Here is a 12,718-nt window from a genome sequence, read left to right on the forward strand (position 1 = left end):
AGAATGAAAGATACCCGACTCGACCCAATCCGATCGCTGGAGGTGCCATGTGGTCCGAGCCCGGTAGATTTTGGCTCGTTTACGCTAGCTGTCAGGTCGAGTGTAGTCCGTAAAAACCAGTCAAAAAAATTCGGATCAATCTGAGCTCGCCCAAATAATTAGTTTCATTTTTTTTATTAAAAAGAACGGAATGTCCGACCTGAAAACTTGACCCAGCAACATTCATGGATCAAGAATTTTCGTCTCGAAATGATCTAGTAGGTTTTTTTTCCCCACCCAACTCAGGTCGCACGCGGCGTTCATCGGGGCAGGTCCCCACGAACAGTGATGTGGGAGTTAAGTTCCTGCTCGAATCGTATAAGATGTGCTCAAATCTAAGGAAACAGATCTCACTGTCACAGTCGATTAATTAACTCCCGCAAAGAAAAAGAAGGAAAACGGCAGCGAGCACGCGCGCGGCCGCGGCAGGCGATGAGTTCCAAATTTGACGCCTTCCAACAATGGGGGTGCCAGAAGCCCACTCGATTCCGCCCTCCCAGCGTCCCAGCCCCAACCCTCCTCCTCGATCCCACCAGTAGAGCCCTCCTGTCCCTTGCTCCGGGCTCTGGGACTTTGGAGCCGCTCCAACCCTGTGAAGTTTGATCCTTTTTCTGCCTTCATCGCGGATTAAAAAGGTTCGATCTTTGCCGGCCTCTTCGGCTTCTAGGGCCCAACGAGTGGTATCTGGGCTCGAGAGGAGGCTCCGCCGGCAGCAGCGGTTCTTGTGATTGGTTCTGGGATTTGGGGTTTTAGTGCCCAATCGCGTCCCCACTCCCCAGGGGCGTCCCCGGCAAGCTGGATCGGCAAGGAGGTGGTTACTGGAATCTACAGCACTCAACTGGTTCGTTCTATCGCTGGAAGCCTTGCGTCTTCTTTATTTTGCTTTCATGGAGGAGTTGCAATTTGGCTACCCTTTGCCGTTCTGACCATCAATCTTGCTCTGCAACTTCAGCGATTACTGCAAGCCCATTTTTTTGAGTGGCCGATTCAGCTATTCTGGACGATTTGGTGTGTTATGTTAGACTTCATTTCTTGTTTATGTGATCTAGAAGACATCTATTCTTTGTGTCGTATAATTAATCTGTTGACTTGGCTGAAGAGATTCTTAGGGTCAATTTCTTGTTCATGAGAGCCATTAAAAAAGTCAACACGAGAGGATAGGAAATTTGAGGTCCTAACTCTAGAAGCTGGGATGTGAAAGATCTGAACTAGTGTGGGGGCAATGTGTCGCACTCATCTAACATGCGTTTTCTTAGGTGTCGCTCTTCTCGTGGGTATTAATTCGGCCTGAATTGTAGGTGGACAGGTACCCATTACTCTCAGTGCAAAAGGGGGAGAGGGAGAGGGCTAGGGCGACAGCAACTCAGGATCAAGTGGAAACAAAGGCATAAAGCGGCAAAGGTATCTGTACCAAGGTGAAGGTGACTCCTACAGGAGAGGTGTGATTTGTGAAAAGGAGCTGGTTGCTGAAGCTACAGAGACAAGGGAGGAACCATGGTGAAGAAGAAGCTGAAGAAGCTGTATGGCAAGGATGCTCGGGAGTTCTTTAACCAGGTCATGGTGGAGCAGCCCTTGCTACCCTTCCTAATCCCACTTGGCCTCTTTGCGTGGTTCGTCGAACGCTGGGTTGTGCCATTTTCCAACTGGGTTCCCCTCGCTGCTGCCGTTTGGGCTACCATTCAGGTATTTGTTTCTGCCATGTTGTTTCATCTGAATTGATTCAAGGATGGTGATGAATTTTGCTCAGTCTCTTTAATACCATGCTTAATTGGTAGCAGCAAAGTACCAATAGCACGAGCAATTTCTCCTTTCTTATTCATGTTGAAGTCCTGATCTTCCCTTTGGGTTATCAGAAGTGCTCATAATTCCAGGGGAAAATCAATGTCAAGCAACCTTATGCTTTCGCTCCTACCTCATTTTATTCTCATTAGGAGTTGTTTCTCTCCCTGTTACTATATTTTGCTTTGTCTTCTTACCTTGTTGTATTATTATTGCAGTATGGGAGGTTTAAAAGGAGGATAACTGTAGAAGATTTGAACAAAAGATGGAAGCATCTGATACTGAATACAACCGTATGCTCCTTTACCCCTATTTTTATTGGTTTCTTTTCATAAATTCTCAGTTGTATTACTTTTTCTTCTATAGCCTACCACACCGATTGAGCCTTGCGAGTGGTTAAACAAACTTCTAACAGAAGTTTGGCCCAATTACATGGAACCAAAACTATCGAGGAGGTTTCAATCTACTGTTGAGGTCTGTTTCTGCAATCTTGCTGAATATTTGTTCTCTATGGCTCTTCGCTGAGGAGTGCATTTTCTTTAGCTATTGAGCTCCAGATACTAAGGTGCTACATGAAAGATGTCAGTTATACTTAGGGTCTGCTTGACGGTGGATACTGGTAATATTGTTTTTAGAACTGCTTTTAGAAATTTAGGTTCTGGCTAACTGCTTTTCTTTTAATTTAAGTTACAAACATATATATAGATTTGTTTCAATGTACCAATAATTGTGTGAGAGGCAAGGGTTGTCTAGCAGACTTTGTACAAACTTAGTTTAATTTTCCGACTAAACTGAGGTTTTTGACAATTGTTTTTCAGCCACTTCTTCAAAAAATAAGCACAGTGGCATCAGTACAAACTGACCCTTAGTAATTTTGACCTTGGGGGATGTAATCTAAGGAATGAACTTTAGAGGTTCTGAATTTTTTTACTCCATTTTAGTGTAAGTTAATTAATTGTTAACATTAGAGGGAAGACATGCTTTTGAGTAGGTTGTGTTATTGACATTTGTTGTATTTGATTCTTGGAAGTGGATAGGTCCCAGATAAAGATACTCATTAGCATGTTCCTGTATTTGATGTATTAAATATGTATTGGAACATATACATGTGAAATCTTGCATCGTCCATACACAGCTAACAGAGCTCTATGATTTTGCAGAGACGTTTGAAGAATCGAAAACCAAAATTAATAGTAAGTTCCTTTTTTTCTAATTTGTTTCTCTTTTCATGTGTTTATCATCTGATTTCAGTACTAAGGTTTTGTTTCCCTATCACCAGGATAAAATAGAGTTACTGGAATTCTCACTTGGCTCTTGTCCACCTACCTTGGGAGATGAGGGGATGCGCTGGATTACTTCGGGTGACCAGGTTAGTTGTGTATTATTCTGAAATGCAGGTGCATCTGAAAGTTTCACTTGCCCATAATTTCGTTAAGACGGATATGGAGGTATTAGGCAGTTTGTAGTCCTACCAAATTATATTACAGTGATTTAGCTTGTTGTCAGTATGTTGGCTATTTTATTATCAAACCTAGTCCTACATCATAAAGGTGAATCATTTGGATATTTTACAGTACTGCTAATTACATCTTTGTTTATTCTGTTGTCAGCTTTGTAATATTTGTTTGTACAAACAAGTAGCTCAGCTCTTCCCCTGTAGCTTTAGTTGTTTGACATTTCCATCTTTAATATATTTCCTAAGAAGCTAAAGAGGTTCTGTATTTCTGCACATAATTTTATGGGGTATGCAATTTAGTAGCTACATTTTGTCTAATATGAACTCCTTTTTTCTCTCTCGCAGCAAGTCATGTGCTTGGGTTTTGATTGGAATAGCCATGAGATGAGTGTAATGTTTTTGGCGAAATTAGCAAAGCCACTGATCGGGACTTGTCGCATTGTCATAAACAGCATTCACATCAAGGGAGATGTATGTTCTTTCCTCTTCCATTGTCTTGTTCCTTGACTTATTATATATTGTTTTATATAATTATGTAAATTACTTTTCTTAATTCCAAAAGCTGAGAAATTCCGTCACTGTGAACGAGTTGAGTAGGCTACTACGAGCAGCAATGATAAAAAGTGGTCTTGTTGAGCTATTTGTAGTTTCACGTGGTTAGGAAATAGTGGTGTGACAACAACTGATTTGATGATAATTGGTACACCGAGTGTGTTATTTCACTGAATATAGTAATAAATATTATCTCTTTGCTGCAGGGGAGAGAATTTTGGGTGCATAAGTACTTTCATCACTTTAAAGCTTACAACTGTTACGCTTTTGTCCTTGTATCACGCTATATGTACAATTAGTCTGAATTTTGAAGTGACGATTATTGCATCATCCATTCGTCTGTGTCAGATTGAGTTTTTGCACTATCTCTGATTCATATTATATTGTTGCAGCTTCTACTATCACCCATACTTGATGGTGAAGCTATACTCTATTCTTTTGAATCTACCCCGGAAGTCAGGATTGGAGTAGCATTTGGAAGTGGTGGAAGCCAAGCAATTCCTGGTATGGAGTTGCCAGGTGTCTCGACATGGCTGGTGGGTTTGTGCTGGCCATTTAGGGCCAAAATTCCAAGAATAAGGTTCAAATTGTGTAAAAAGTTGTTAATACCATGTGATATCGTCACCTTCATCAATGGCAGCCATTGCATAACATAATTTGGATGCTATATCTGAATATCTAATGATTTGTAGTGCGTACTTCATGGACCATGCAGGTAAAGCTTTTGACTGAAACCATAGGGAAAACAATGGTTGAACCACGCCGACTATGTTTTTCTTTGCCAGCCGTAGATCTAAGAAAAGAAGCAGTTGGAGGTGTTCTTTCAGTTACTGTTGTTTCAGCTAGTAACCTCTGTAAGAGCACAGCTAACCGTCAAAGCTCAAATGGAGGGACCATGCCTGGAATTGCTGATAACAAGGTATCACAGACATTTGTTGAGGTAGAAGTTGGCAATTTAATGAGGAAAACAAGTACCAGTAAGGGTCTAAATCCTACGTGGAACAGTACATTTAACATGGTACTGCATGGAGAGACAGGCATTGTCAAGTTTCTTCTGTATGAATTGGATTCTGGTGGTGTCAAATTCAATTTCTTGACAAGCTGTGAGATAAAGGTATTCTAGATATAAAGCTATTCTTATTTTAGTGAATATTTCCCCTGTTCTTGTGACAACTGTGGTTCTTCCTATATATCCAAGGACACTCAAGTAAAAAAGTAATGTAAACAGGTCAAGTATGTTCATGACGGTTCAACAATATTTTGGGCTATAGGACATAACTCTGGTGTTGTCGCAAAGCATACTCAACATTGCGGACAAGAAGTTGGAATGGTTGTTCCATTTGAGGATATCAATGGCGAGGTACCTTTCCTATTCTTTACATTCCTACTTTAATTTTTAAACATGGTATAAGATTATAAGACATGAATGATCGATTGATAGAAATTTAATAGCATGTGCTGGCTAGTTTTCTCAAGTCATCACCATACCTGTCTGGTCTGCCATTATGCCACTTGTTTCTAGGAGATTATCATCTACACATGTTGTGAAGTAACACACACGAAGGACCTATGTAACTATAGTTGTAAACTTCCATTGCTCTCCAAAGTTCTACATTAGTTTTCTGTTAAACTGTCACTCTGACAGTCATTATTGTTGGAACTTTGGATATATTATATACAAAAATGGAAGTTTTGCTGATTTTTTATTTACTAGCACTTTTTGAAGCGGGAAATAAAGAGAAAGCATTGGAGAGAAATTCATCCACGTTCAAAGAACCAGTGGAAGTAATGAAATTTCATTCAATTAGACTTCACAAACTCTGTAGATAATTCCTTAGAAACGGCTGAATAACTAGGTGTCATTTTGATGATACAGTGCAATGCTGTGTTATATAACATGGCTATTAATCCTTCCTATTTCCAAACTGTTGATAGTAGTAGTGTACATTTACCTTGTAGACTTGTGACATTCGGAAATTTCAAAAAGTTGCATCCCACTATTTGTTTGTTTAAGTTGTTACTTGACCAGTTGACCTCTTCTTTAAAAAAAATTCCTTCATATTCAATTAATGTCCTAAATCTTACTCATGGTGTGCACTATTTTTTTTCTCGAACACAAAGGAGAGCTGTGTATCATTATGTTAAGAAAAAAAGTCAAAATGACATAACTAAGAAATCGAACTAGGTGCACTATTTCGTTGGATAGAATCCTGATTGTAACAAGAAGAAAAATCAAACGGGCATAACAATTAGAAATGCATTCTTACTTGTTTGACTATGTACTGGGTAACTGTAAGAAAGACGAGCAATGCCATTTCTTGCCTTGTTCCCCTCCCCCCTCGTTCTTGCTTATTTTGTCTATGAGGTATGAATGATGGTATGAAGCTGTTCTGAATGCTTTTTATTGCAGTTAACTGTAAGCCTTGTGCTAAAAGAATGGCAGTTCTCAGATGGGTCAGTTACATTGAGTAATTCTCCGAGCAATGGTCATCAATCCCCATTTGATGGATCACCAAATCTTCAGTCCGTAACAGGAAGGAGACTTAGGGTCAGAGTTGTTGAGGGTAGGGCCCTCACTGCAAACAGTAAATCTGGAAAATGTGATCCTTATGTGAAACTTCAGTACGGAAAGGTTAGTTGTGCACTTGCTGAAGTTTAGTTCCACAAACTATTGGGTTAAGGTAATTTCAAATTCTAATATTTTATTTTGCTATTAGGCTCTATACCGAACAAAAACGCTGTCACACACTGTTCGTCCAGTTTGGAATGACAAGTTTGAGTTTGATGAGATCGCTGGTGGTGAATGCCTGAAGATTAAATGCTATAATGCAGATATATTTGGTGATGAAAGCATTGGTAGTGCAAGGGTTAACTTGGAGGGACTTTTAGATGGTGCTAACCGTGATGTTTGGGTCCCACTTGAAAAAATAGATTCGGGAGAGATCAGGCTTGAAATAGAGCCAATAAAGAATGATCACAACAATAGCATGCAGGTATATATGTGCTCTCCTCTTAAGCACTAAATTGGATTGTGAAGAGCTTCCAACATTATAAATTTGAATATCAGAAGCTTGCAGCAATGCTAGTTCATTGATAATTACACTACCCTTGTTAGTTGCAAATCTTCTTTTCTGCATCTAATTTTTTGTTTGTCCTTCCTTTTTCAGAGCTCAAGTAGTAACGCTGGAGCTGGTTGGATTGAGCTAGTTATAATTGAAGCTAGAGATCTTGTTGCTGCCGATCTGAGAGGCACTAGTGATCCTTATGTCAGGGTGCAATATGGGAACAAGAAGAAACGTACCAAGGTTAGATGACAAATTTATTGACTTATTATGTTTGCACGAGATCTCTGCCTAATGGGAGCTGCTAAACATACTGATTTTCTGAGCAACTTTGCAACTCTGTGCTGTAGTAGCATCTGGCATTCCTGTTGCTTAGTGGTTACTTCAGATTAGTTTCTCGTAGAGAAAGTATAATAGAAGCACTTTCTTGGTAATGCGAGGAGGCTTGTTACTTTTTAGTTTACACCCTTGCAGCCATGGCTCTGCCATTGTTTTTTCAGCCTCTCGCGTTGGGTTCAGAACATATTATGGCCGCCTGGCTGGCCTAGTTCTCGTATATGCTATGTATGGAGAAGTTGCAGTATGTTGAAGCTGTCTCGTTCTTTATGTGCAGGTCATTTACAAAACACTCTCTCCGCAGTGGAACCAGACGTTTGAGTTCCCAGAAACCGGAGAACCCCTGACTTTGCATGTCAAGGACCACAACGCTGTCCTTCCAACTGCTAGCATTGGCCATTGCACTGTCGAATACAGCATGCTATCTCCAAATCAATCCGCGGAGAAATGGATACCGCTCCAAGGGGTAAAAAGTGGAGAAATCCGTGTAAAAATCGCACGAAGGGTGCCGATGTCAGACTCGGAAAAGAAAACCACGCTAGGGACAGATCCATCTGGTAAAGGACACAAGATAGCAACACAGGTGCGAAGGCTTGGTTCAATTGATTCTGTTTGCTTGCGCTACACCCTTCTGAATACTCTCCTTTTGATATTCAGTTTCTGATAGTGTGATGAACATGCTGTGTTTTTTCCCCCCACAGATGAGGGACAGCCTGAAGAAATTCACAGGCTTGATTGACGAGGGCGGTGACCCGGAGGCCCTGTCTTTGGCGGTGACAGAGATGGAAGGTATTCAGGGTGAGCAGGAAGAGTACATAGAAGTGCTGGAGCGTGAGAAGGCAATGCTGCTGCACAAGATACACGAGCTTGGTTCCGAAATCATTAGAACATCATCAGGCCCTCCAAGGACGCCGTACTAGGTTTTTGTTTCTTGATGAAAGAATGCGCCCCACTGAACATATACGTATGGGCAGGCCAAGACCTCATTACACATAGAACTCTTTGCTTCGATCTGCATATAGTACAAGTGAACATTATAGTTTTGTAAGTAGGCCAGGTGAGTAGAGAAGTGATGGATGGAGCTTACTGAAGTTGCCCCACTAATGTACATGGAGCCTGAAATCTGAATTGATGATCCAACGGTCAGATAAAGAGATGATCCTGTAAACCTGCAGGTGCAATTGGTGTGGTACGAAGAAATGATGCGTGTGCTCCAATGGCCTGCGTCTCTTTTCAGGCATGCCTTGCGCCGCACAGCGATGCAGCCCCCCCTTCCTACACCGATTGGAATCCACATGGCCGCGGCCTGCCGCCAGGTTTCCAGGGGCGGTGTCGCCGGCCGGACATGGGCTGGAGGTAGGTATAGGACGGCGAAAGCCTAGCGGGGCATGCAGCGCCCGAACTGGAAAGCGCTCCGGCACAGGGGACGACGACACGCCGATCAAAGCAGGGGGGCTGGGGTGATGAATGCTCTACTTCAGCTAGCACCTGAAAGCTACTAGTGGTAGTGCCAGTACGGCCGTACCACACCTCATCTTGGAAGGAAGGAAAGTCAATATACTTGTTTATTTTGGGTGTGAAAATCATGCTGAAAGTCAATTGATCTTTATTTTTTTTAAAAAAAAGTCAATTGATCTCTGACGGGAGCACGAGCTGCATGCCCAAGAGTTTTGACTTTTGGGTCCATGTTGACCTTGGTTCACAAGGCCCTCTAGCAAATACTAAAAATCAATTACCATTTGATTTCCAAACCCTGCCTCAGGAACAGTTAGGTGAGTCTCAACGAAGGTTTCATGACAGTTCCATAAACATTAATTTATACTACATCATAAAAATTCTGACTTGGCAGGGTAATTATAAGGAGAAAGAGGAGAGAGTTTTATCAGATGCAGATGCGAGAGGAGTTTCATCCCATGACACCTATCAGATAGGTTTAGGTACCAAGTTTTCAGTCTTGATAAAGACCGGCTTAGTATTAAGGATCAGAATGCTACAATTCATAGTAATTTTGATGAAGTCAGAATTCTTCTCATTATTAGAAAAAAAAAAGCTCAAAGGCAGCAACTACAATATTCAGAAACTCTGCTCATGGACGAGGACGGCGCACAGCAAGGCAGAGGCAGCAACTACAAGAGTAAGCAGCAAGAGCGTGAGGACAAAGGCCGGGCACCACTCACAACGCAGTGGCAGTACTAGTCGTACTAGCGTGCGCGCGCGCTTGACACTTAAGATGATCAGATGTGTAAGGCGTAGGTGTTCAGCTACACCGGCAGCTCAGCTAGCCTAGGATGGATCGATCGGCCGATCCATGATCGAATCGATCGAGGAGGACCACGCAAGCGCATGCCATGCCTGCACCAGGGAGAGGGGTACGTACGTTAACTTGCCTTTTGAGGCCGTCTTGTTTTCTTGCTCCAAGATATATGTTGCCAGCCCATGACTTATGATGAGTCACCAAAAAAGAAACAGAAATCGCAGACCCATGCGTTCCTTGTACAGTGCGTGTTTTTACCACATCCAGTTATTACTTATTACTACTGCTGTTAAAAAGGAACTACCATATACTATACAATACTATACTATTCTGAAAACATCTACTTATACAAGACTAACAGCATTTCCCCACGGTTTCCCAGAAAGTGGCCAACATTTTATAATGTATTTAGTTAACTTTGTACTATAACGTGGGTAATGAACCTGTAGGCAACAAGATTATTGGTAATTCTATAAAACTGTAGGAAAATGTGTTAATTTGTGTAGTAGGTCTTACTAACTAAAATCCCAAAGATCACAATAATAGGTCGGGCCATCGAGGAGTTTGAAAGTGCTAAGTATGTGAATCGGCAAATTGGTCAAAAGTATGAGCATGAGAAACATGCAATTTAATTACTAGTAGCAACTTGATCCAGAATGAAATGAAAATTTTTCACTCATAAAAATATGTAGGAAAAAATTATGGATATTATATTGTTGTGAGCCTACCATTACTATCTAGATGTCCCTTTTAAAAGGTTTCCATGTTAATTCTCGAATAAGACGCGGAAAAGAGAGAAGTCGCAATATATTAAAGAAAAAAAAAGAACATACTTGTAATTAACAGAAGTAGCCATTGGATCTAACATACTTGTAATTAAATTACCTACCTTTGCCGTTAAGAACATGCTTCTAAAGTACCCCGCTGTCACAAATCACAAATGAATTCCATCAAACATTGCTTAGAAGTCCACCTATCTCTATCCACCTGACCTCCTCTTTCTAAAGAAAGTCTTTCTCCTGGATCTAAAAGAACATGAAAAAACATAATGAGAACAAAGAGTTCTTTCAGTCCAGCAGTTGAGGGAACGAGCGAGTACGATGTGTTACTTAGGCTTATTAACCATCTTATGCACGTAAATTAAGAAACTAACCCAAAAAAATATTTAATATGTTCTTCAATTCTTCCAGTGAAGAACAGGGCCTGAATCACTCTTCCTCCGAAGACCCTGCTGTTACATTCCGGACTACGAACATTGAAGCCCTCCTGCTGTCCTGCACCACCTTTCTGCAGTGCAGACGTGTATGGGTTGCTAGACTAGTTTGCTGAAATAAGGTGCCGTTTTTTCTGCTATTCGACAACACAGTCTTGTAGTTAAACGGAATCCACTGAAACATGCAAAATTATCCTAGCTTTTGCAATTTTTTCTTCTTCTTTTGCAACGGATCTCAGGAAGTGCCATGTGCATAGCCTCCTGCGTCGCTAGTACGTGCTACATGCCAGGTATGCGTGAGCGTGACTCATCCACAACGCCCTAACGACCTAACCAACCCAGGAAGTAAATGTGCATCGTGCCGTGCCGTGCGTACACGCTGATCATCCAGCGCCGGCCTGTCGTACCACACTACTACAGCATCCAGACTGCCTCATATTTGATCGTGCATTCATCCATATGGGTACAGCGTACTCGCTTGCGACTCGTCTACAGGCCCGCGGCAGTTAGGCACATGATCGAGAACTGCAGCCAGCTGCTATTTCCACTCGGCTCGATCACACACCTGCTTCGACGACTGAGAGGCGCCTGTATCATCGATCCGTAGTTCTTCCATACACGATCGGTCGTACACGTACGGATCGGAGCTGACATGGCTTAAGCGGCCGGGAAGGTTGAGGAAGGCGTAGGCGGGGCCCATCACCACGGGGGTTTCCAAGTGAAGTGGCGAGTGCCAGTATGATGAAGCAGTGATGCAGAGACCCTTCATTCTCACATGGCAATGGCACACACGGCCAGCAGCCAGCAGGTCATGGATCGAGGGAAATGGGGAAGGGGATCGGAAGCAGGAGGGGGGCTAGGGTTGCCGCATGCGCGCTGGCTGCGTGGCGTTGCACGGCAAGAGAGAGACCCTGCCTCTGGCAGCCTGCTGGCAACCCGGGCAGCTTCTCTCTCGTAGCATGTGATCTAGTGGAGTGTGGCTGGTCTCGATCGATCTGCACGCGCATGCATTTTCTGCCTGCTGGTCAGGATAGATCGTCGATGCAGCAAATCTTTCACACTCCCCCTCTCCTGTCCTCTCTTTCTGTCCTCTTTTGGAGCTCTTCTCGTCTACTCGCTAAACCCAGCTCCTCGATCACCTCGCGCATGCCGCGTACGTTTGGAAGGATCCCATATGCTTCAGTACTGAACATGCTGGTCGATTGAATTCTGTCTCTCAAAATCTTTGGGAGGGGCTCTCCGGTCGATCGAGTCAGTTGGATTTGACTCACCAATCAGGCTATAACACGATCGACCTCCAGTACTCATGGGTCATGCAATAAGGCCCTGCCAAACTGTAGCTCTAGCTCCTAATTGATGTTTATGTACACCCATTAAACTGGATGTCCCGAATTATTTCTACTGCATCTGCTTATTTATCCTGGATTTCGTTTTCACCTCCAGTCCCTTTTGTTTTCACCTGGATCCAGTGCATGATCGAGCAAGGCTGGTGCTCATGCACGGCTATGGAGTTATGGTTAGCACTGGCAGTACACTTGAGCTAGCCAATGAATGGTCCTAGCAGCTTAACGGGGGACACGAAGGAATGTCACCGCTAACGACAAGGAATGAGTTGGAAGACGTTGCCAACGACAGTGACGGTAGTAATTAAGATTAAAAAGGAAGAAGATAATTAATGGAGCCTACGCTAGCTATGCACACCATGACTTCACAGGGCATAGAAAGTGGCACTGCACGTGCCAGCCATGTCGCACATGACTCTAATAGTGCATTGACAACGGGTACTGCCTAACTGCTACAACATGCATGCATAGTGGCAGTGGACGCGCACCGATGCCAAGCGGGCAGCAGCGGCATGATATGTGCATCAGTGCATGCATGGTAGGAGCAACATACATACTCCTATGTTAGGTCCCCATGCATCCTTAAACAGGTACTATTGCCATTTTGAATTTTTGTTTTATCACGCCAAGAGCATTATTGAAAAGCATCGTAATCATGCTATACCATAACATGCATTTTCCTAA

The 12,718-nt window shown here is 42.7% G+C and overlaps 1 protein-coding gene across 1 annotated transcript; it reads left to right on the forward strand.

Moving 5' to 3' along the window:
* Positions 1–413: 413 nt before the first annotated feature.
* LOC117857300 (uncharacterized) lies at positions 414–8,392 on the forward strand. The gene is made up of 15 exons (XM_034739896.2): positions 414–880; positions 1,338–1,722; positions 2,037–2,111; positions 2,185–2,292; positions 2,979–3,011; positions 3,098–3,187; positions 3,620–3,745; positions 4,219–4,362; positions 4,542–4,940; positions 5,055–5,186; positions 6,237–6,458; positions 6,544–6,819; positions 6,994–7,131; positions 7,502–7,807; positions 7,926–8,392. The coding sequence occupies exons 2-15, from the start codon at positions 1,534–1,536 to the stop codon at positions 8,142–8,144; spliced, it is 2,457 nt and encodes an 818-aa protein (XP_034595787.1). The 5' UTR covers positions 414–880; positions 1,338–1,533; the 3' UTR covers positions 8,145–8,392.
* The last annotated feature ends 4,326 nt before the right edge of the window (positions 8,393–12,718 follow it).

The sequence above is a fragment of the Setaria viridis genome, chromosome 5 (assembly GCF_005286985.2).
Source record: "Setaria viridis chromosome 5, Setaria_viridis_v4.0, whole genome shotgun sequence".
NCBI lineage: Eukaryota > Viridiplantae > Streptophyta > Magnoliopsida > Poales > Poaceae > Setaria > Setaria viridis.

Bases quoted from the DNA above. Each gene is read 5' to 3' on its own strand.
- LOC117857300 (XM_034739896.2), top strand. From the start codon at position 1,534: ATGGTGAAGAAGAAGCTGAAGAAGCTGTATGGCAAGGATGCTCGGGAG. The intron at 2,293-2,978 runs GTCTGTTTCTGC...ATGATTTTGCAG, and splicing joins GGTTTCAATCTACTGTTGAG to AGACGTTTGAAGAATCGAAA. The intron at 7,808-7,925 runs GTGCGAAGGCTT...TTCCCCCCACAG, and splicing joins GACACAAGATAGCAACACAG to ATGAGGGACAGCCTGAAGAA.